This window comes from Ammospiza caudacuta, chromosome 1 (genome assembly GCF_027887145.1).
Source record: "Ammospiza caudacuta isolate bAmmCau1 chromosome 1, bAmmCau1.pri, whole genome shotgun sequence".
Taxonomy (NCBI): Eukaryota; Metazoa; Chordata; class Aves; order Passeriformes; family Passerellidae; genus Ammospiza; species Ammospiza caudacuta.
In genome coordinates, this window is record NC_080593.1 from 48881265 (window position 1) to 48906876 (window position 25612).

A 25612-nucleotide genomic window follows, 5' to 3' on the forward strand; every position below is an offset into this window, starting at 1 on the left:
TGTAATGCAGTCCACATAAGGCCTGTTTTGTTTTTACTCAGTCACTTTATTATTTATTGCTCAGTATCAAAAGGAATAAAACTGACATTGATTAAAGGCCATTGTGAATTGTAGGTAATATTCATATAATTCTTTGAATAGTATGATGCACATTGTAGGGATAAATCAGAGTCATAGAAGACTGAAAAAGGGGGAATCACAGTATGACGCAATCATGTAAACAACAGCACGTATGTATAGATTAATACAGATTTCCTTTTCTCCACTTGACAGGCCTGATCAAAAGTAGCAAATATTTCAGTTGTAACAAACATTTGAGTTTTTCCTTTGAATGGGTGAATATATATATAAAAAATAATCTTATAAAGCAGACTGGATTAATATGTCTCTACTGCTTTTCCTCTTGATCCTTAAGGATTATCAGAATCCTCTCCCACTGAGTTTATTAGTTGTTTAAGAAAATATGCTGAGCAAATGTTGTTTGAAGTGGAAAAGAAACCCCTGCTGATATTCCCATAGAAGGTATCAGATACCTTTGATCAGCCAGGAGTTTGTTGATAATCAGTATGGACTGGTTGCATTATAAAGGGCCGTGTTTCAGCAGCTGGCAGCCCTGCAACTTCTTCTGCAATAAGGGGTGCATAGCAGCAGCAAAATGTGTCTCTAAGAGACTGAAGACCAATCTGCTCTGAGAACTTCTGGTCAACTGTAGAGTTCACCTGGATTTTCTAAGGCTTTGAGCAAATTCAGCAATTCAAATAGGGCAACTCAGCTACTGAGACCTGGGCTATGCAACCCAGCTTCAACCTGACTCAACACATGGGAACAGGATCAGCAGCTGCTGTTTTTAGAAAGAGCATCAACTTTGCAAAGGCCTATACTAGCCTGGCATGCAGCAGCAGGATTTAGGACACCAATTTGTGGTTAGTCACAGAAAAGACAGGCATTTAGTTTCAAGCTAGTCAAAGAAGGCATGAATTCAGCAGGGAGCTTTAGGATAGGGCTTAATCTCTATGTCATAATACATGCTAAGCTGTTTAAGTGTATTTGGTGCAATTACATCCAATTAAATACTTGGAAATTAGGTTCCCTGTCTTCAAATATCATAGGCCCCTGCTTTACAACAGAATTGGCACCGACTGACTTGTGTAATTTAGTCAAGACTCCCAGGTCCCACAGACCGCTCCCTGAAAGGTTCCTGTGCCCAGAACACATTTGAAGATGGACAAAAGAGGGATGTCTGCACAGTCTCACCAGCATGGAAAAGACTCAAGGGATGATCACGGTGGTTTACACCAAGGAAAAATTTATGTTGGTGTATTTACTGCTGAATCTGCAAAACTTCTATTTAGCAAATGGAGAAGAGAGCTTTGGTGTGCGAGCACACCACCAAGACACTCAGTGCCTTTCTGTCACGAATTCTGCATTTTGATAATTACAGACTTCAGTCATGTGTGCAGCCTGTCCTTTCCTAACATTTTCAGCCTTCCAGTGGGTTATATAACTGTTTTATTTTTTTATAAATAGAATTAATATATAAAATATTTTAAGTGCAATAAACACAGAAAAATATAAAATGTTTCAAGCCTGTGGCTGTCTCCCAGCGTTTTACCCATTTTCTGTATCACCAGATCAGGGTGAAGGAAACACAGAGCGATGCTTCCACGCAGGCTTGTGAATCCAAGGATCAGCTATTTTTGTGACCTATGAGAGCAGCCAACACACACCCAACATACGCTGAGAGCTTTTGTTCATATACAGAGAAAACAAAGGACACACAAATTCGCTACTCTTTCCTATGGGAAGATTGCACAGAAAGAGAAAGTTGCCAGCTTCCAGGGCACAGTGCATTTCTCGAACTGACATTCACACGGTGTCTCCAAACTGATTTGTTGTGAGACTAAACACCAGGACTAAATGCTGAAACTCGGGTGGTATTGGGGACAAATCTGTAGAACCACAGCCACACTCTACTACAAGCATTGGACTGTAGTACGAGGACAGTTTGAACGGTATTTTCCCCCATCCCCCAAAATACACACTTCAAACAAGAAAGCAGTCCAACAGTTTTCTAAGACACAAGAACAGGACGCTAGTTTAGTCCTTCAGAACAAGCTGTCTGTCTCCGTCAGGGTTGTAGCAGCCATCTTGCACCAGAAATCAGCCCAGGCTTTGCTCTTCTCCCTCCCTTACCTTATTCCTGTTACAATTCAAGGGCCTCTTATTTCCCTGGTGGTTTCTGACTACATTTTCTTTCAAACATTCAACTTTTCATATTTTTTGTGTTGCTGTGGCAGTCTAAATGTCTTTTTCTTCGTCTTGTTGCAGTTTTCTCACAATTTCCCTGAACATCTGCAAGACAGCCCATCTGGGTTGACACAGTGTGAGATGAGGCAGACAGGCATTGCCAACAAAGGGCTCCCACTGCAGGGAGTGGGCTGTTGGAATCAGATGTTTTCCAAGACATCTATGGGGACAAAGCCTTTCTTCTTCCCACTGTATACCTTGATAAAGCCATCGTGTTCCTTTTCAGAAGTCACACAAATCTGAATACAAAAAAGGTATCAAAATGTTAAACTCTTTGCCATGACCAAAGACACAAATTATTCCAGGGTATATATCAGGCAGGCTAGATATCCTGCTAGTTACGTCTATAAGTAGAACAATCCCTGTAGGACTCTCATTGCTTTGATAAGAATCTCAGACTCACATATTTAGAGACTTACCTTTCCCCTATCTCCCTGAAGTGCCACATAAGCATGAGAGATATCAAAATTGTTAAGGACTTTGTGGTGGATAAAAGATTTTGAAACTTAATGTTGACTTCAGCCTACTGCAATGATCATGCTGAAGCTGTCTGTGTATGAGAAAAATGGGTATTTCAGATCGTGAGCTATCTGACTCCCTCAGCACCTAATGGTGAAAAGTAATCAGGGGTCCTGGTAGCAGCTGATCTGAATGCAAGCATATTCTCTTTTGCATGTTAAAGGAGCCTCAGTACTTCTGAGACAAGCAGCGGATTATGATATTTACTCAGCCCTCGCACCTGCCTGTTTTGGATACCAAAGTGTGTGACCCAAATCCAGCTCTTTGAGAGTGTTTCCATAACACCTGCTCCACAGGGAAGCAGTCATGAAACCATGTGGTCTTTATAACAGCACAAATATTACACTGTGGTAAAGACTTTAATTTCTTCCTGACCTCTCTCATCTCAGGCATTTCCACTTTAAGGCCCTTCTTGAAACATCTGGTAATGGCTGAGCCATTTGAAAGCCTAGTGGCACAGGCACATTAGACTGGGCACAGCACCACACCAAATAAAGACTTGTTTTCAAACGTCTGTGCCAAAGAACTATATATTTCCTACTAGTCAAACAAGGATAAAATATAGCTGGAAAACTGACAGTCCTATTGAGACCACTCCACACACTGATTTCTCATGATGTCAGCGCCAGCCCTCTATCTGGACTAACACTCATCTCTGTCTGATAAGTATTTACAATGTTTATTTACAATAATTCACAGGATATGAAATGAACAAAAATAGCTCTAATGTATTCCTGGATAAATCCATTTCAGCATTACTATTATGGGTGACACCTAAATACCATGTCTGAATTCTAGCCCAGCTTGTCCTGTTGCTGCATAAAATTTACTAGCAGCACTGATGCTGCCAGAAGGAAATGAAAAGTTATAAGAAGGTGGTGAAGCTGCTTCACATTTACCACTTCTAGTATTTGTAAATAGGTAGGTGGATCTCTGTACCTGCAGACAAAGTTTTGGAAAGAAAATGGACTCATTAATTTTCTTACTTATCCTGCCTACTCAACACTAATGGAATTGGATCCCTGGGGCAGAATGACTGCGCACACCAACAGGGCTGACATGCAATTAGAAAGAATAATGTATTGTTGTTTGGGCCAAATCATATGGAAAGCGTGGGAGAGGTCTAGAATTGATGCTGTCTAGTTTAGGTTCTGTTGCAAAACAGCCAAGCTCATTTATGTCGTGAATTCCCAGCACAGCATCTGCTTCCTCTGCAGTCCCATCACCATTCAAAACAGAGAATGCAAAGCACATGGACAGTGAAAGATGTTTCTAACTACTGCTTTCTGTTGGTCTTTGTCCCTGAGAAAGAAATGATGAGAGAAAAAGCCTGCAATGAAGCACAAGACTAAGGGTGGCTAAGTATGGAAGACTATCCAAGTGTGGGAAGGAGCATTAGTTGCAAAGTTCCCCTTTTCAGTTGATGCCTACTGCCATGAGCCTTTGCACCTTCTCCACAACTAAAGTTGAATGTTTAAAAGGAGTGATTCACTACATCACTGCATTTTTCTCCTAACTGAAGATGTCTGCAAGACTTCTAGCTTTTTGATAGAATCCCCAAAATTATCACATCTCCAGCAGGTCTACATTGCTCACTAAACCTGGTGCATTTTTTTGCTTAACCTCTCTGGTGCTGTGCAGAACATATTGCAAGAACAGAGTGGTTTCCCCTGTTGTCTTGTATTGTCAGCAGAATGATTTGTGGACAAAAGAAAAACACTGAGTTTTCTGAACACTGTTTTTCTTTGTTTTTGGAGTGAAAAATATGGCAGATTTCTTCTATTTTCAGTGGGATGAGGTATTATTTTTTTTTGTTTTTGCTCATTTGAGTGCTCCTTAACATCAATGCGTCCTGTGCTACAGTGGTAACTTCAGATCTTCACTGGGCATGAGGTGTACAATGCCTTTATGTGAGAACTCTACATTCCAATATCTGAATTCTCCCAAATTCCAGCTAAAATTCTCTCATGCTAAGACACTAAGCCTTGCATGTGCCAGACCCCAGATGGCAGAGTTTTTTCTCACTACTTTCCAAGGAAGGTTAGAGTTCAGGGGCAGAGTAAACTTGGCCACAAAATGTCACACTTTCATAATCCCGTGCCACTCAGGAGGTCTCCTGGGTCTGTGACAGCTGCTGGAACTTTGCAAAGCCCTGGAGCTGCTCCAAATTCTGCACTTTTCAGAGAAGACTGAATAAAATACCATCTATGGCCACTTTTGCTCTCATCCCTTTATGTATGCTGCCACGGATTTCACTCACAAGTTGTATCCTGGAGATTTGGCTCTTGATTTTCTTACATAAGTGTAAATTCAGAGTAATCCCGATGAGGACATGGTAGCATCCAGAGTTTTGGATTTCACCTGATGGACCAGCTGTTGTTGAGGATTAGCCTTGATGAGAGATGGCAAAGATGATGGTTGTGAAGGAATGAGCTACCACAGGTACCAACAAGTGGTGATGGTTTTCTGAATGAAATTGGAAACTGCTTCAAATGGCAGCTACTCAGGCTGGCATGTTTTGGGTGGCAAGCTGCTGGCCTGACCACAAAAGTGAGCCACAGAAACCACTCTTCAGTGAATTTGCTTGGAACACAAAGGGGGATGGTTGGGATTTTCCCCTGCACTCTGGCTCAAGAGATTAGTAGTGGAGTAAGCCACAGGGCAAGAAACCACATCTCAGGCTGTTTCTCACTCAAAAAGTTATCTTCAGAATTCTCTGAAAGTGGGATCTAAAAAGTTACTTCCCCATTCTTTCATCTCATTAGCTTTAAAAAGTTAGTAAAAAAACCCCCCAAACATTCAGATTGTGACTGTTGTCTGAACTTGTCAACAGCTACCCTGGGAATTTTTTATCTGTCAGTCAGCCCTGAGCAGGTGGGGGAGATGAGCAATTAGGAAACTGTCCTTTGACCTACATGGTCATTCCTGTTCTAAATCCTGTGCTTTGAATTTGGGCTTAAATGGCCAGTTCTCTTTGGGAGTAATTTTGAAATTGCTGTAGCTTTTTGCAGCTCTTCTTTCTTCCACATAATTAACCCATGTGACAGCCACAGACTGGTTCTGATGAAGTAGAACTTTGGTTATGAGGGCAGTACAGTTTCAAAAGCTATCTTGGAGCCCATAGAGAGTGCCAGGTCAAGAGGCCTACAAGTTCAAGTCTTCTGTTTGCAAGAGTGACAGCACAGGGACACTGTGAGCTTCTGTATCTGCTGCTGCCAGTGCACCAAGGTCCTCGCCTGTGTGAGCCTTGGGATGGAAATGCTGAGCAGTTCACTTTCCATACCCATAGAGTCATAGTGCAAATGATGATGAAGGGTTTTGTATCAGTTGTTTTACTAACTTTTGGACAGGGAACACGGTCTTGTTTTACCCATATCACCTAAGGTTTCAAAGAAGACCTGGACTAGACTGGATGATCTGTGCCCTTGTTTTGGACTCTTGCAAATATTTTGTGCCACTCAGCATCCCTGAATGAATGGGGACACCCATCCCTTCTCATTGACTGATGTCCATGAAAACCAGAGAGAGCTGGAAAACGACCCTGTTCCCTTTCAGCCTAGCTGTGAGGTGCAGCACTTAGAGATGGGGAGCACACGAAGATCTGCAACATCACTTTCAGTGATGAGTTTGCCTTTTAAGTGTTCTAATTTGAATGCATAAGTCACTGTGATGAAGCTGGTTTTCAAAGGCAGCTGAGTCATGCTCTTAGAAGCTCAGCTTCTTTTACAGGATCACAAAAATATGGGGAGATAAAGTAACTCCTAGCAAATGAGGTGAAAAGCCAGGTAGAACAAAGCAACCGGGCTAACTAATCAGAAGATCTGAGAGAGGTGGATTTCCTGGCTTTGTAGATCTGTCCTCCAATCCCGCCTTGTTATGCCCAGCCTTGTGGATATGAGACATTTGTAAAACACCCACCACAAAAAGTTGCACTGACTTCTATGTAAATTCACAGTGCACTCTGGATGAGGTAAAGAGCTTCTGATTCCCAGTTTGCTACAAATGCCATGGTTTAGGGTAATTTCTGTTGCTCAAGATCACTTCCACAATTTAAAATCGATTGTTGTTATTTAAATACAAAAAGCCCAGCTCTAAACTAATTTGTGTTAGTGTGACTGTAGGTGTCAGAGGCAGCCAGGTGTGAGTAGCATCTTTTTCAATGTAAAAACAGACATTCAAACAGCAGATTATTTTGAATTCTTTAAAAATAAGGATGATCAAACACCTTAAAGGCATTTTAAGAGATGCTTTTCCAAATATTGATCATATATTAGATATTGTAATTTTTTTTTCTTTTGTAAATAGAGGTCAAATCAGAGCCTGTTGTCATGCAAAGAAGTATTTGTATAATGTGTGGTAATGAATTTGGGTAGTCTAGGGCAGAAGTTACAGGCTGGGGAAAATATTATATATATACAAGTGATGATACAATCAGAGTTGAAAATGATGCAGTTCATATTATTTGTGAGAAGAGCTGGAAAGTGTGGAATCCCACTGAAATTGGTCAGATTTGGTTTCATTATTGATCATCTTGATTTACTGATGACAGGGGCTATGCCTGCCTACATCCTACAGATCCCTGATCGAGCCTGGTGGTGCCCAGTCATTTTCTGAACTGGTTTGAAACTCAAAAATCAGCCAGTGAACCTTAAATTCCAAGATGCTGCCATCTCTGAAGCAGTACACTTTTTATCCTCCAGTCCGGGTTTCGTATTGTGTAGTGAAATTTTCAAGGGATCCTTTGTGAAGATTAGATTGTGCATACTGCTCAAGATGGGTGAACAAACTGTGGTTATTCTTCAGCCCTCTCCCTGAATATTGATTTTGCCAGAAAGGGTGCATGAAGCTTAAACTTCAAATGTTATTTCCATGGCATGAAACCAAATGATTGTAGAAAAAGTATCACTCACTGTGCCTCAAACTTTGAAAGTATCTCTGCTTGTATCTTAAAGTGGCTTTTTCTAGGATAGCCATGTAGGTTTGTTGATATGAATTTATTTCCTTTTGCCTTACAAGAGTAGACTCTTTACCCAGAAAAATTCATACAGGGCATGAGAGGACAGAGACCTGAGGAATAAACCATGGGAGGTATCAAGCAATATAAAGAAAATTATATTGGATCAGTTTTTCTCTTAGTGTATCATCCTTGCTTTCATTGTCAGAATGGTTCTGTGCTCTCTTTAGACCACATGGAAAGTGACTCAGTGAAGTAACTTTGCCGTCCTATAGTCACAGGGATTTATCAGACCAGTTAATGAGTTTTTCTAGCTAAAGTGAGACTTGACAGGAATAAGTAGGGATGAATAATCTCCCCTGCTTGCTAATCTGGAAGAAGTCAGTGCTTTGCACATAGTACATGTACTGCATTCACAGCAGTCTGAACACTGTGCCTGGAGACAGGTAACATGGCTGATGACATTCCACAGAAATTCCCAACAGACCAAAAGACAAAAAAAATTGTGCCTAAGTTTTCCCAGAAGTCCCATTCAGATAACTTTGTTTTTGCCATGCCTTCCCCTACTGCACCCCTCTCTCTGCTTCATGTGTAAAACAGTGGAGAAATAAAGGCCAGAAAATAAGAGAAATGGCTGAAGAAAGAAGAAAGGAAATTTGACTTTGGAAATATAAAATAAATTTTTAAAGTAAAAAATTCTCAATAACAATTAATCTTTTTTTTACAGTAAGAGTTTTTCCACAGTGAAGGCAGAGTTGTTTTTTATAAAAAAATATAAAAAATTGTGCCCAGTTTGGAGGGAAGCAGGAAGCAGATAAGTGTCCATGGCCTCACTGGAGCTGTCCCACTTGGAAATTACTCAAAATGACCTTCAAGCTACTTAAATGTCCCCCTTTTGCATAATTCGTGTGAGAGAGGAGCAGGATCTGTTTGCTATGCTCCTTTCCTCTCATGTCTCTGCATTCATGTGTTTGTGCTTTCACAACAAATATTTATTTATTTCTTCCTCTGAAGCCTCTCCCACATGGAGCAAGCAGCAGACAGCATTGATATTCAGCCTCAGCATTTGTGTGGGCTTGAGATAGAGCTCCAAAGTTTTTTAAGGAAAGGAGGCAGTAGGGGTACAGGATCTATTCATCCCTTTCTTTACCTCCTGCCTTGCCAGAGAGGATGAGGCACCCTGACTCCGAGCTCCCTTTGTGATGCTATTATGAAATAGGGACAATAGGATGGTCCTTGTGTTTAGATGAAGCTGCCAGAGCTGCCCACCTGGAAACTGAGGTTTTGTGAGAACTGAGGGAAGCAACTGGGCTCTCACTGCTTGCAGCAGCAGCCATGCTGACAGAGATGATCTGGTACACCCGATAATGAGAAGTGACACAGATCTTGACCATTCCCTCATGCTGGCATGCCATGTTCCAACACTACCATTTCCTACCTTTGCCCTTGTGTATTGCTTATTTTAGAAAATAAAGCCTCCAAAAGCTCTTGTTCTGCTCTGGTAATATTTCTTTTTTTTTCTGTGTACAGAGAGAAAAAAATTAAAAGAGATGTTGGGTAAAAAGAACGTAAGAACTTTCTTTCTAGAAACTGCAGAGCTGCCCAATGTACTATGTGTACAGGGGCAGCTAAAATATACTCTGGGCACTGTATTTCTGTGCCTTCCTTAAAAAGCTGTGTGCACCCAAGGATTGTTAGCACTTTTATGTTTTGCTATGCCCACAAATCAGCAGCAGCCAAGCTGTAAGTTAATCTTATCCACCAGTGCAGTGAAGCATAAAAGAAGTTCTGTATGGAAAAATCTACAGCCCTCAAGTCCACACTGGTTCTGACTTCTTCTCTGCTTTATTAAAATCAGTGGCTGTTCAGGTTATGAGGCAAACTATTTCTGGTGATGTGACACAGTTGCCACAGGAAAGGGCTTTGCAAGGTGCAGTGAGAAAATCTACCTTTCTATTGCATCCAGATTTCAGAGAACTCAAGCTGTGTGTACCCTTAGTATGTCATCATCCTAATCAGATGAGCATATGCCACAAACCTGTCCCTTAATGCAGGTTTTGGGTCATGGCTTGTGCCTAGTGAACCTATCTGAAGGACACAAAATAGAAGGAGTTGCTGAAAATACACCTGGGTGAATGGACCCTGCAAGTCTTCACTGTATGTATGTAGTACCTAAGCTCACAGGAGCACTTAAAACTTAAAATAAATTACAGCCTGTAGAAAGGGTATTTAAGTGGTGACAGACACAAAAAAAGGATTAAATACACCTTGCAACTGGATAACAAGTGTCACATTTAGGATTTACAGCTTTGTATCATGCTGTCTTAACTCTCTTCCTGTTGAAGCAAAGACAATGGGCTGTGTTTAGATCTTTAGGTAAGTTAGGATCTGGAGAGGGAGGCACTATCTTTTATTAGATTAGCTCTACTAGTGGGGAGAAAACCAGATCATTTTTCTGGCACTCAAGGTCTACTGCTAAGACTCTGTGTTCATCTCTCTGAAGTCAGTAAGAGAATGAGAAATATATAAAGTAACACTATGAATGTCTGTGAAACTGAAAATTCAGGCTATGCTAGGCATCAAGTATGTGTTTGCACAAGGCAAACACTGCACTTAACTGGCTACTAGACACTGTTACCATTAAAATAATAAACCTTCTAAAATTGCAGTAAAAACATCTGCCTGTCCTCATGTTGCATAATTTTCCCTTCAGTCATTGGTAAGACTGCTGGATGCTCTAGTGAGTCCAGTGAGTGTTCAGCACAGAGGATCTTACCTGGTTCTCTTTCAGAGTTATCTGTCCCTGTTCCTTGCAGCCAATGAATGTCCTGATACACCTGTAAATCTTCTCATTTTGTTGCACTCTCTGAACAAAGTTAGCAGGAAAATATCCAGTTCTGTCATCAATTCTCCCCTATGAAGGAAGCATATTGATAGAAGAAGATTGTTAACAGTAGAAGCTCTAATACAATTTCAGTATTGAAAACAAGATATTTTTCCTTTTGGAAAGAAAACAGATATAAAGTGATTATCACATACCTTCCACCAGTCTTCATTAGAGTCTTCCAGAAGTGTGATCATATCTCCTGGCCTGTGATTAGAAGAGGAATAGGATGTAAGATGACTTACATAATTGTCATGTTGAATCAGCTTTCACAATTCCCTTCTAATAGGAAGGTGGTCCTCACATGGTTATTTTGTTTGAGTGTTCACTGAAGGTAGACCCAATAAGGTGGCAAGGCTTTCTTCAGTCACACATGTTAATGTAGAAAGGCAGTCTCTGTATCTTGGGGCTAGATCTATATTTTGAGACAACATCTATGGACTGGAAGTTTTGCTTCCTGTTTTTTAAGGAACTGTTTAAAATACAGTCCCTCTTTATTAAACACATTATTGCTTTATTTTAAGACATTTCACACTGTTGGGACACACTACTTCATCATCTGTGTTTTCAAGCTGTGATTGCAGAAGGAAGGCAACAGGAAAATAGTTCTATTTTACTGACAAAGGCAATTAGTCAGCAGGGATATAATTCTGCCCAAGAATGTCTTTTTGATTTGAATGGGACATATTTACCTTTCTAATGTGTGGTGCTGAGTTGTAATTGCTAAGTATCAGCATCCAGCTGACTAGTTCCAAAGCAGAACTAGGAGAATAATTTGGCTGGAAACACTAATAGCAAAATTTGCTAAGATGATTTTGTGCAGGTAGTTGAACAGTTATTTGACCTTTTCTCCCCCACTGGTGGCACTTCATCAACATTCCTACATACTTATAATAGTGGTATGTTGTAGAAATTAAGTGGGAGACTATTTCCAAAGGGATTAACTCCAGAAAGCTCTGTCTGCTGGATAAGAGACATTTTGTGATCTTAATAAAATTAATTGTTGACCTCTAATTATTCAACCTTCCCTGCTAGGCTCAGTGTATTGTTGAGGTATCATCACAAGAGCCTGTAAACACATCTGGAGCATCTGTTATGGTGGATAACAGGTCCAATTTAACAGGCTTTTTCAGAGCATGCTTAGAAAATGTGGATCTGTCCAGCATGCAGCTGGAGGTGTGGTCAGTGGTGGGCATCCTTGGTCCACTTTACAAGTGGCTATCATTGCTGCTGACAACTGGAGAAACAGGCATTTAGTCTTCTAACTGTGCAATCTGAAACAGGATTTTTTTCAAGCCCTCCTCAAGAACCTGCTTCAATGTGTTTGGAATAATTAAATGTTACTGAGGTGAGGAAGGAAGCTAGAGAAAATGGACAATTTGGTATCCCAATGGAAAAAGATTTTTTTTTTTCAATGGGAAAGAATATATTAATCCTTTGCTGCAGTTAATATTTGGTATAAACACTCAAATAGGTAACAGCCATTGGAGCTGTTACACTTAAAGGAAAAACAATTTCAACAAGAAGGATTTAGAGAGTCTTGTCCAACCCATACTTCTCAGCCTGGTTGTTAGAAAATAACCCAGAAAATATAAATTTATTTGGCTGTCAGAGAAAGATGGCAACAGAACCTAAAGTCTCTCCCTGTCACTTGCCTGAGCACAGAGAATTTTAGGTTGAAAGCCTGTTGATTTTGTTGATTTTTCTTTTTCCTAGAAGAGAGCTAATATAAATGTCTTTAATCTCCAAAAAGGACTCAAAATAGAAATCCCATCTGGACCTGTTATTCTTGCACCCTAGATTTAGGCTGCTAATCTCTGATAGGGGCTAACCCACTTGGTTCTTACTACTAGTTGAAATAAGTGAGATCTCATTTTTTCTTCCGTAAATCACAGCTTTGGATAAGTTGTCTGCTCTACCTCAGTGATAGGAGGTGGCAAGGTGGCAAGTCCCTACAGGGACTCCTGTAGGTCCCTTCCAACTATTCTATTCTATTCTATTCTATTCTATTCTATTCTATTCTATTCTATTCTATTCTATTCTCTTCAGTGTCTGAAACACGGTGTTGCCTGTCTTCAGGATTCTCTCTGGTAATGTAAGGCCATCTCTTAGAACAAGTGTAGTACTCCAATGTCCTACTTTAATTATGCCAGAGCACTGGAAAATCCATCTGACTGCTCCTGCTGTTAGGGAAGCAATCCAGGTTGTGATAAATTCAAATTTCAGCTGAAATCAGGGCTACACATCTTCACTGCAGTAATCTGCCATTCACTGTATCCTCTCAGAGATGAGCTGAGAAATCTGCCCTAACTCTTCCTTTCAGCTCAGGTCCTTCCCCAGCTACTTGCCTTTGGTATGATGGAGCTGATCAGTGCCTGGCTGGTTCCCAGCTTGGGTTCCCAGGACAGAGCTTGACAACATTGCTCTACTGAACCCACCTCCAGCTAAATGGGAATTCCTGCAACAGAGTTGGATCCTGCCTGGCTCTGCAGTAACAAAACAACTGGAAAGAGCCTGGTGTTCCATGAAAGAGAACGTTTCAGACCACAGGCTGCTTTTTCTCCTAAAATGTGGAAGAGGAAGATTTTGAAGGTTGATGTGTTTTCTTTTCTGGATTTCTGTGTCTGGATGAGGATGGTAGTCCAGTGCAGGCTTGCCTGAGAGATTTTCTATGTCATGGAAGAAATGCACAAGATTGAATACACTGCTAAAGAGCAGGATGCAAAGTGGAATCTTTCAAGCAGAATAGCTGGCAAGTTGCACTGAAGTTTGCCATGTACTGTGGTTATTTCCTGAAGAGACATTCCTAAATTAATGATCAGGAAATGCCATTAAAGCAGAATGATAGGAAAACTTGTAATTTCTGCATTACATCCCCCCCCTTTAGTTCCAGAGCAGTGAGAAGGCACAGCTGGGAACAGGAAAAAGGTTTTCAGTGTTGGAGATGCTGAGGAGAGGGACATTTCTCTACCAATTCCCTAAATTCTGTGGCACATGCAAGATTATTTTGATACAGGGATGCCTTGAAGACAGGTGACATGTTTCAAAGTAAGAACTCCAGCAAGACCATGCAAAATGTGAGCGGCATGAACAAAATAATTTCAGTGAAAGAAAAGATGTCCTTTTGCTTCACTGGGCTTGGATTGGACCTATTAATGCAAGCAACTGATGCAGAACTGAGGAAGTAAGTGCTAAAAATAGCAATTAACAAGGTTATTTTGCAAAATTCTCACTGAAAACACTGCCATCCAGCAGCTGGACACCATTCTCTTTTTTCAGACACAACTGAATAAGAGGGAGGATCAAAGAGGACTGGTAAAGTTTTTAGCATTAACATGAGAAGTGGTGGAGAATTCCTAGCTGAAAACTTCTGATTGAAAAACAAAGCAGCTGAGAACATTTTATAGCTGAAAGCCATCTTGCTCCTAAAGTGATATAAGTGTTTTTGAAACTTTTAATCTATTGTATCCTTGCCAAAGGAATTGGTCATCTGCTCTTTTTAACTGTAAGAACATCTTTGTATCTTGATGGCTTCATCTATAAAAGTGTATATTAAAAATGTCAGAAGAAACTCTCCCTTCCTTAAAGTCATATATGATCATTAGTGCAAATGTGTAAAATCAACTAATATTTTGGAGTTTACCTCATCTCCAAGTCTTCATTTTCTTGTGGTACAAATTTGTACAAGGCAACATAGGTGTTCATTTGTAACGTGCTTTTATAAAATGGTCCCTTTAAAAAAAAAGAGAAAGAGAAAATTTAAATATCAGCTCTGTAAAGGAATTTGGTTCACTTTGTTACAGACAGAGGAACCAGAATCTGACCTTACAATAAATTACCCAGAATCATCTCTCTGCTCTCACAGCTTGGAGGACTATGGCCCAGGTACATTGCAAGCCATTAAGGCAGTAACTATCTCAATTTAGAACGAAGATTATTTGAACTCGAAGATCAAATTCCAGGCTTCCAAAGAACACAAGCAAAAATTTGCACTGGCTGCTCTTTGAGACAAGATCTCAAAAATGAGTGTGTATTTTGTCTCTCAGTAGTACATATGGTAGCTCTTACGAGCCCAATAGTGTAGTATTGGCATTATGTAAGGTGTCTAGTCTACAGTTCTCATTATGGATGGGGCTAGAATTGTACAGTGCACAGGCCCAAATTTAGAGCACGAAAATCACTTTTTAAAAGTGATTTAATTATCTGAAATCTTTTTGTGCTTGGTTTTCAACAGAGAAGACTGGCTACTCTCTCTTCTCACTTTTTCCACTGTTAATCTGGGGGAAAAGAAAGAAAAAAAGGCAGCTAAAGCAAACACTAAATAATTTTCAAAATCAAATCTGTGATTTTTACATTATGGGAGTCCTATTGTAATTACATGGCCTGCACACTGGATCTTTTGCATTCCCAAATCAATTTGCAATAAGCAGAAAAACATAAGGTGATGACAAAGGATAAACCAAAAAGCCATCCAGTAACATGTATTGCTTCCAGCTGTGGCCAGTGGCCCAGAAATGGTGTAAGAACATGACTGTCAGATATCAGTGACCTATCAGACCTAGTCAACGTCCTCAGACAGCCATAAAAACAAGAGTTTTACATGACTTCCCATTACCATTGCATCATCACAAAATTTATGTTCATACCGGGGAATGTATACTTTTTGGTTCTTCTCCAAAGTGTTCTGTGCCGTTTTCAGAGTATGTAAACACTGAAATAAAGAAAACACATGACATTTTAGGAGTAGTTTAAGACTCTTCACCTAAACAGGATCACCTGGATTTGTTAATCTCTTCCCTTTCTCCCTTATTTTCTTTGAGTCCTTGTGGTCTCCTCTGAGCCCTTCTACACTCCCAACAAAACCTCAGATGTCACTGGCACATGACACATTCTCTGTCCTCCAGAATTTACAAGTGTAACAAACGAACCATTTTGATCAGATGAACGCACACAAGTACAGCACTACAAACAGAACCCAGGTACTGTAAGTGCATTACTATTTAAAGCCCAGCAGGCTTTTTCTCACGTTCAGTACTGGATTGTCATGTGGAGGATAAGCAGTATTACCATTTTAAAGCACCTGCAAAAGCTGATGATCATATATGAGAAATATTGGGAAAGTTTGTGCGCAAAACCTCTTCCTTCCCCTCTTTGACCTCTAACTCCAAGCATTTGATAGCCTTCTTTGGCCCCTCTCTCCACTAGTCCATGGAGTACACTGGATACACTACTTCTCTCTCTGAATTTACAGGAGGTAACTGAATTGTTTTCAAATCAGGGTAGGTAAACTCAGACACAGGCCTGTAGATGTAAAAATTTGCTTTTAAGTTACTAAATCAGAAACTCATAGAATAAGACAACAGTCACAGCACCTAACATACTTGCTAAGTAATCAGTTACCCTCTGTTGCAATTAATTAATGAGCTGACTGATACGTGTTCTCAGTTATCTCCCTAGAAAAAACACTGTGGCTTTATCCTTTTGACTGAATTTCCCCTTCACATTTTTAAGAATTGCCCAGTGTTTCTTGCTTCTCGGTAAGAATGTGATTTTTTTAACAGCTGGAATCTTTGAGCAGTTAGAACCATCAATGTCTTCTGCTACCATTTACTTCTGTAAGTGTTTTGAGGAGAAGCTGGACTTTATAGCCTCTAACAATTTGGCAGTCTCCAAAGTGGTAGTATCAGGTGACTTGGGGGCATTTTCTTTTTGTTTCTCTGGCATACAGTTACATGATTTAGGGGAAAAAAGGAACAGAGAACACCAATCCTCTGAATTTTTCTCCTGTTTTTTCACTTGCTTGTCCTTTACTTCATTTACACATATTTCTTGGACTAGTCTACATGGTAGTTGACAACATAACAGAGTCTGTGGAGAAGCTTTATGAAGGAAATAGTAAGGTTCTTTGATAGAAGAGAGTTGTGCTTGGATATTGAAAAACATGACAGTGTTCTTGCAACAGATAAAAGACAAGCACACGGCAGCCACAACATGAAAGATTTGGTACAAAGTGACAGACATTCATGAGCACACACATCTTCTCTGACAAAATGTAAGACAATGTTGTAGTCATAAAGTTCAATCTGTGAACGTGAAGGGAGCATGTGAGCTGATACCTGCCACGCTTAGGGTGAAAATGTCAACACAAGTTGTGTCTGGCTGAGGCCTCAATATGCTCCTCAACAAGTCCTGCTGCAAAGGACTCTGACCCTGCAGACTATCATAGATATGAGAATGAAAAGCTAAGAAATAAACCCAATTTACTGCATCATTAATATAGGAGTATATACACGTCTGGCATCTGTATGAAGGGGTTTAAAGTGCTGCTATTACAGATTGGCAGGGTTTAAGTCCTACTCAAATCACTATGCTTTGCTTTTTATGCTCAGAGGAACAGGAGTTAGGAGGCAAATTGAAGATGTTCTGGTGAGAATTGAGTTGGGTAACCAGGAGCCTTTTGGACTTGCAAAAAGTCATTCACTAAACTAAACTAATAACTAAAAGTATTTCAGCCTCCTGTCTGGAGTAATTCCTGTTTGGTGACAGAAAATAAAGCAAGTTACTAATGTACAGCCTCGTGAACTGTGGAGCTGACCCAGCACATGGGGAAGTGGCTGAAATGTGTCCTTGTGTCCTTGTGTTGGCTGAGAAGCGCTCTTCAAAACTGGGCTTGCAGGGAGGATATCCCATATTTGATTCAAGGGGAAAGTGCTCAAATCACTGTTGATAACAGGCTCACAGATGTCACCTTAAGTACATTTTGGCTATTGGGACAGATAGTAGGTCACAGCATGAAAGAGTCTAACTGGCTTAGAGGAGGCTGAAGGGCTGGAAATTAAGTATGCCATCTCACAGTTGTAAACTGGGAAGCTTTGCTTCATGGGATTTATGCCAGGGCCTGAATGAAAGAATCTCCCCTTGAAGTTGTTGTCATAGGAGTTCTATAGGGAAAATTACATGGCCATGCATGTGCTGGGTCCTTTTACCCATCTGGAGGTTGTCTTTTCTGCTGATTCCCTTTACCAAAGAGCATCAAATGTACATTTTCCCAAATACTTATTTGTAGAACAGTATTTTAATAGCAAAAAAAATAACAACACAAACTCAACTGGAATGGACCTGAGTCATTGAGGCATTAATGTGCAACTTCCTGATAAAGAAGCAGTAGACAACTGAAGAAAAAGGAGCCATGAGTCACTTTGTAAAAATATTTTGAATGTACTTATATTTTTAATCTATGTTTAGTTTGTGGTGTCTGGATGTTAATAGGAGGCACTCGAATCTGAAAGTCATAGAGGTATGTTGTTCATATCTCCATACAACAGAAATCCATCTATTAAAAAAAAAAAAAAAGAAAGGAAAAAACCAGGGATTTTTACATTCTGAAAAAGATTTTACCATTTCCATAGCTTGTGCAAACAGTGTAGGCAGTTTATTAAAAATCTACCAAGAAGAAATTTTTGGAGTGACTGATGCATAATTTATACTCTGAGCCCCTAAAGGATGGATTGTAAAAAAGCCAGTGCTGATCAAAGGAATTGTTAATGTGCCGAGGAAGTTATTTGGAGGTTTGACACATGCTGAGTTTTTAAACTAATCTCTTTAAGTAAGTTCCTTGAATGCTTTTCTGTGCATTCAGTGAATACAGATTTCAGAGAAAAAAAGTTTCTTTGGGTTTCAGAAATGAAACTATTGACTTGCAAAGAAATAAAAAGTTATCTGCACATTCAAACAGGGTCAATTCAATCTCAAGTGGCCAGGATTAAACAGTGTAGTGCAGACTGAACTCTATCTTTAACCAGGTCAGGTCAACTTGCACTTGCAAGACAGAAAACTTAATAAAAATTTCAGGAGAAATCAGGTAATATGGATGAGATATTCACAAAACAAGAGGAAGGAAATTACAGAACACCGTGAGGAGAGATGATAGGACCAAGAGGGGAGGAAAGGAGTAAGGAGGTGGCATAATATAGGAACAGACAGCTAAAGCTGGCCCTTCACCTACATGAATTGGTAGCAGTATGTATGGAGTACTGGGGGTACCACAAAGAAAACAAGTTATGCTCGGTGTGGTTTGTTTTTATTCTGTACATCTTGTGAGATTCAGCAAAACAGATTTCAGGTGCTGTTAGAGAAGTTGCCATGATGGTTTGGGTCTGAATTTGTGCTGAGCAACAGCTCCTTCTGTGCATGACTTCCACTGCCATGGCTGAAATCAAGAACATGGTCACAAACACCAACTCTTGGTGGCTGAGATTTCATTACTAAACCCTTGATGCTATCAAACCATCAAACCAAAGCTGCAAAAAAGATTACTTTTGTACTGCAAATCAAACAAAGGAATTGGGCCATTAATATTACCGGTACATACTACAGTTGTACTGAGAAGATGCAATTATAATCAAAATTCACTGTGTTGTGTATTTTACAGACACAAAGATCTTTTATGATTAGTTTTTTGTCCCAAAGAGATTATGATATACAAAATCATGTGGAAAAATCAAACATATGGAAAAGAAAGTATTTTTTTGGTTCCACTTTGCCAATGTGGAAGTGAAGCATGTTACGTCTACAGTCATGATCATGAAGTAAATATAGGAGATAGGGAATAGACCTGAACCTTGTCCAGTTGCACTTTTGGACACACCACATTAAGGAAGGTGTTGGCTCCCATTTCATCTGAATGGCAAAAAAGCATTCCCCAAATTTTTTGCACCAACTCACCCCCTGCTTTGGAAACCAGAACACTGCTAAAACCTGTCCATGCCATAACCCCTGCTCTGAAACAGGCTGCACATGGGCCTTTTCACCGGGGGGGCTGTCCTGGCCTGGGGGCACTCACCGCTGTTGCTGCGTTTTCTGCTTAGGTCGAGGGTGCCTGCAGAGCTGTTGCCTTCCTCAGGAACTTCTACCAAGTCAGCTGTCTGCAGGGACAGAAACAGCACATGAGACAGGATAAATCAGAAAAAGGGACCAATGAAGTGAAATAAAACCACAGCAAGGACCTTTGGGAAACGCAGTACGTGAGTGGTGAGAGAGCAGAGCAGAGTCAGGCTAGCGGGATGGGAGGAAACATTGGATCTGATGATGCACAGCGCATACCTACTGCACAGGGAGCAGTGGAAGCCCTGACAAAAAATTCCAAACCAAGTTTGGAGTCTGGAGCACAAAAGATTTCTGCAGTATAAAATAAAGTGAAAGTTAAGGAACAAAGGATTATGTTGAGCAATGTGCTTCTCTGAACAAAACAGAAGGGGCACGAGGGGATTTGCAGATTCTGCAGGTGTACTAAATAGCTATAATCCAGGGAGACTGAACACTAGTTGAAACTACTGAATTTTAATATGCCAGTCCCAAATACATTATTCAGTAAAATAACTGTAATGTAAGGGTCATTTTAATTCTTTTAAAATGCTGTAAAAGAAAGAGCTTAGAGTTTAATGAAGTGGATGAAGTCAGTCTTTAAATATCTGCCCTCACTTTCTTTTTAAACAGTCATCTGGCCAGTATGGTTAGGGAAATTGAAACCTAAGTGTTGCTTTTAGAATTACTATGATTTCTTTTCTGTACCATATTAATGTCAGTCATGATTAGGGACCCAGTGTTCCAGGGCATAGGAAAACGTGGGATGACATAATCTCAAGCCTCAGAAGTATACTCTGCAAACAGATTCCTTGGTTGGGTAGTCAGCTTCTCCTTGTATAGCCCAACTGGAATTAGGAGCTGCTCCAAACAACTCTGTGCAAGTCTGACCTTAACAAAACTTCAGTCGTTGAACTCTCTACATCTTTGAAAACTAGAAAAACCCCAAAGATTGAACTTGAGTCAGGTGCTTTCTCTAATCTGAATAAATGTAAATTTATTGCAAATCATCTTTCCCAAGATTTATTTTTTTTCCAGCTCACAAATTTCAAGACACAAGAAGGATTTAATGTTATTGTACGACACTTTACAATTGTACTGTACACACAGTTTTCTCTTTTGCTTTGCAGTCCTGTATCACAGGAACATTTCTGTTTTTGTTCATGGAGCAGAATCTGACTTGTTTTATAGATTTTACATGTTGTTTTGTTCCCCTTTTACTAGTGTTGACAGCAAAGCTTTTTTTAGAAAGGGCTTTCACAATTTTATTTCTCCTATCTAGTACTTTCCTAGCTATTTTTCCACAAAGGAAACGAATGAACAAAGGGGTTGAAAGTAGATTTGTGCCACAGGTGTCTTGTGGCTATCTTGTTTCCCTTGCTGTTTTAAGAATATATACTTTGCTGCTCTGTTGCTCCTTGTTTTTAGACTCAGCCTTTTGCAGCAGGTCATGTTTATCTTGCATCTTGCCCAAATAGGCCACCCGAGGATGAGGAGGCATTGCAATAGCAAAGTTTACACAGATCCAGTGCAGAGCATATCTATGGATTCTGGTTGCTGGGTGGAGAAGAGAAAGACCGGCTTTGTTGAAAGACTAAGTCCCAGCTAATTTTCAGCTCATTGCTACAATATGTTCCTCAGTTTTCACATTAGCTTCATTATTGCTGATTAGCAATTAATATTATTTTGTTAAGTTCTAGTGCATATGGGATGTGTAGTGACTGTCTCTTCAGTATTTACTTCATCCAAAACCTTCTGAGGCAACCTCATTTACCCTTAATGATTTTTCACTGAATGACTACGTGACAAATGGTCTAATAGAAATGATAGGTGCAAAGCTGCTTTTGAGACGACCTGCTCCACAAAAAACTAACAAGAACTAGATTCACATTTGCATCACCTCAAGTGCCTTTTTGTATAAATGTGGGTTGCAGAAGCACAGTTTTGAAGCAAGCAGTAGGTAGTAAATCTGGAGCATATGGCCACTTTCTTTTATGGGAAATGCAGAATCCGGGCGGAAAAATCAATGAGTACGTCCACACAGCTCAGTCATGTTAAAAATACTTTGGCTAGTTTAGAGGAAGGTGGTTGTCTCTGCAGAGAGTAGAGGCTGTCTACATGAACTGCATGCAGTATGGCAGTTTCATGGCTGTAGGAGTAAGGTACAGCTCCTAAGCCAGTCACCTTTGCTTTTCATCACCTTCAACAGGAGCACCTCTGTTGTGCTGACCCACAGCAAGGCCTTGGACAGCTTGGACACCACCTGCAAGGTGAAGTAGTATCCCAGGTGTCCCCACGTCCCTGGTGTCCCTAGTTTGGCGACATGGCAGAACCTTGAAGCACGTTCCATCTCCCAGGGCTGGGAGTCAGCACAGCCTCAAAGCTGCATTGCTGCTTCTGCTTGGAGAGGAGCAAAGCAGCCCAGAAGTGAGGATCACTGGGGAAAGGTCGTAGTCCCTCTGACCCCTATTAACTACACATGTTTCTAAGGGCTCTGTGCCACATCCTTGCACAGCCACTGGTCAGTACCTACTCCCAAGTCACACACCAGTTTTAAAGGTCTTCAGCTCCATCATTTTGTTCAGGGTTGTGTGTACCCTGTTTTTTTATCCTTGTCTTGATCCACAAGCTTGTGCTGGCAAAATTTATGGTTTCTCAGGTCTGCTTATTCAATTCTCTGATGTGCTCTATTTCCTGTATGCTGACACATGTTACATTCTCTCTCAGCTTCAATACCCTGGAGAAATTCCTGTAATGAGCTTGCGTTCCCAATTCTACGCCCACACCCCACCTAGTTATGATCTGCTCCCTAGAGTAAGCTGACACAGCATTAGTGACTTCTGTGCTCGAGTTTTCATTTATAATTCAACATAAATTTTATTGATTTAGAAAGCAATAATTACATTTGTAGAAATTTTGTTTCAAAGGAAATTAAATAATTGAAAGAAAGAAATGTAATAATGCGACAGAAGGTTGAGTCACTTTGGGTTTAAAAAAAAAAAAAGGGAATTAGCAAATTCCTTTTAAGGCACAAATGGGGGTGGGTAGAGGACATGTCCTTTAATAAATCTCTTGCAGACTTCATTTAGTTCTTGCTTGAGTTTGTTTTCTTTCCCATCTGACATGAATTGGTGCCTGTTTAGAGTCCACCTATACCACCTGAGATTACAGGTGAGCCATGTGAATGAGCATGCATTTAAATGCCAGGGAAATGTTGTAACAAATATATACAGATATTAGCATGACTTGATATTAAGCATATAAATATTTGCTTTGAGACCTGGAGACCAACTCTCATCATGTCTCTATGTCCAGTGATTTTTCTTATGAGTGTGAGCAGAAGAGGTTGTCAGATAATGTGGGCCAGATTTTTAGAGATGACAATCAGCTTTAGCCTCCAGCGGATTCAGGCGTGGTTTTCTTTTTATGGTTATTTTTTTTGAGGGGGGGAGGGATGGCATGGGGAGGATCTCTTGGGAATAGAAGAGAACCTCAAACATAGGTGTGAGTGCCTGTTTATGAGAGGCTGAGAAGGTAGGAAATGTTCTTTCAACACCATGAAGGAGCTTCTGATCTTGTGGATCCCAATACTAGGATAAGGAAGAAACTGGCAATTTTTACTGTTGAACAAGGTATGGATATAGCAAAGGCATGGCCATGGGAACTGTCACTTCCCTTGTTCTCTACCTCTTCTGCCATAGTCCTTAGGACAGTGACTTTTATGATTGGAGGGAGTGAATGACAAACATTAAGGCTAAAACCTCCCTATCTGGATAGAACAGCCTTATCACACCTGTCTATTTTTATTTGGGGTTTGGAGAGAGAAGCCCCAGTCTGTAATGCCTCCCTCATGATTCTGCACTGGGAAGGGGTGGAGGTCCCAGTCCCTTGCTTTGCTGCAGTAGCAGTGTCTTAATATTTTCTGGGCTTTTATTGGGATAATGTACTTTTAAATCTAGGTTCTGAGAACTTCAACTCATCGTTATCATTTGTATGAAGGGAAAATGGCCACCATCAACAACGGGCACTATGCATCTGCTCCAGCCTGACAGTTCAATATCTCAGTTACCCTTCTAAATGGATATGCAAAATAAAAAGATTAATATTTCCTTTTCCAATCTGATAAAAACAGTTTACTAATTTAATTAGTATTTTTCTCTTTTTCTCAAAAGTCATCTAAAAGATACATAAAACTTGAATTTGCAAAACTAACAAATTTTCTGGTCCCTATATGAAGCTGAGAGTAAGATTTTAGTTTTTTTTTACGGTTTAAAATACAAGTTTTGTGAACTCTGACACAATCTCATGTGAATGATTATCTGTTGCTCCTCCAGAAAGAAAACGGAAGAAAGATGTGGGATACTTACAGAGTTTCTGTTGGGAGAGTCAGACCCACTTCCAGAACTTCCCTTTTTGGTTTTCTGGGCTAAGGAAGTCCCAAAGCGAAGAGTTTCATACACAGGGTCAACCTTATTTCCACAGGCTGCAACAGAAGGAGCAAAACATGCATCAGTCAATCAGTACCTTGAGGATATCTTCCTGCTTAACTTGGAGCAACGCATGCCTCTACCAAGAGGTTGAGCTGTATACTTAGAAACAATTTGAGAGACCATGCTGATAAAAAGTGAGTGTTGAACTTAATGGAATTGCTATCAATTTTCTGCTGCCTCCCTACTCCCATAAAGATCATCCTCCTCTCATCCTGGCTCTTCCATTCTCGGCCATCGCCTTGTCTCTCTTCACCCGCCGTTCTCCTCCCCTAATCATCACTGGTGCCACCTATGTGGTGATAAAGAAGACAGATTACCAGGAGGTTCTAATCCATGTTTGTCTCTCCCAGTGACTTCTTGAATTGCTCTCAACAGTGGCTTTCCCTCGTAGCTAGCCACAAAAATAATCTCCCATGGAAGAGAAATGGATGTCTTTGATGGAAACAAGAAAATCCAGTTCAAGCTCTCTTCTACATCATGCATTCTTAGACCTCAGCTTCCCTTGTGACACAAGGCTGTGGGCATGTAGAAAATGGTACATTTGTAGAGCTATGCACAAAGAGGAAAATTTTAGCCAAAGTACCGGGAAAGCGCAACAGATTTTGGATTTTGATTGGAGGAAAGCACACGTCATTTTTTAGCCAGAGTTTATTTGAAATGTTTCCATTACTTCTGATAAAAATGATGGGTGTTTTTGAGAAAGAGAAACTTAGATGAAATCATTGTAATTATTTTTTTTTAACTGATAACAATAAGAATGCAAATGTCCTCAGACAAGTAGTTTCAAGCAGATTGCTTAGTTTTAGCTTTGATTTTTTTGCACTTCCAGGATTGCCTGGCTAGAGTACTGGTGCGGAAAAATATTTTCCAGAACAAACTTAACTTCTCCATTTCAAAATGTTTCTTTTCCCAAATTTGTTATTACAGTGAGGAGCAAGTAGTCTTTCAAGTACTCAGACAATGTGCAGACATGATCAATAAGGAAAAATATGAGGGAAGTAAGAAATATGGATGAAAAAGGACAGGAACCTAGCAGCATCTCTCAAAAGCTGGACCAGTGATTTGAATGCCCCCTGTTATTTTGATCTCCCTGTCTTTTATCCATTTTTTCCCAGCTCAGACCCTCATTTCAATATTTCAGCGCTCCTTCACTTCTAAGTTCCTACCCTGATCTCAGGTAGTTGTTCTGATAAGCAGGGTAATTGCTAAGAGGTATGCACACAGGGTTTTGAGTGAAACACACAATGAACACACCCTGTCCTCTTCCAGCTTTGTATCTTTGAAGTGATCCTTTCCTGAGATGGCAGAAGGGCATCCAGTCACTGAAAGGAGCTGGACGGAGTCTTCCCATTGCCAAGGGAAGACTGAATGGAAAAGCAGTCAAAACCTACCAATAGGCATCACTTCTTTGATGCAGCCAAACTGTTCGTGAATGAGTAGTGGCGAGCTGTAGTACCGTCGAAACCCCTTTGGCTGGAGGGAGAAAAAGCAAAAATGAGTGAAGTGCATTGCTTGCCTTGACTGATGAAATAGAAATAGCCTCAGCTCTTTGGTTAATGGTGGAACATTGTGGTGAGGCTGGAAATTTGCCTCCTG

At 40.3% G+C, this 25612-nt stretch overlaps 1 protein-coding gene across 2 annotated transcripts in view; it reads right to left on the bottom strand.

The window, feature by feature from the left end:
- Positions 1-1937: 1937 nt before the first annotated feature.
- The window catches only part of STAC (SH3 and cysteine rich domain), a 69285-nt gene continuing 45610 nt past the window's right edge, over positions 1938-25612 (bottom strand). Inside the window, exons 4-11 of one of the 2 annotated variants that reach the window (XM_058816021.1) lie at positions 25408-25489; positions 23894-24009; positions 19507-19588; positions 15311-15375; positions 14308-14396; positions 10820-10871; positions 10557-10694; positions 1938-2546 (exon numbers count right to left, since the gene is read on the bottom strand). In XM_058816021.1, coding sequence (XP_058672004.1) covers positions 2448-2546; positions 10557-10694; positions 10820-10871; positions 14308-14396; positions 15311-15375; positions 19507-19588; positions 23894-24009; positions 25408-25489 — 723 coding nt within the window. In that variant the 3' untranslated portion in view covers positions 1938-2447. The remainder of the gene's footprint in view (positions 2547-10556; positions 10695-10819; positions 10872-14307; positions 14397-15310; positions 15376-19506; positions 19589-23893; positions 24010-25407; positions 25490-25612) is intronic. The other variant, XM_058816030.1, reaches the window with a different exon arrangement.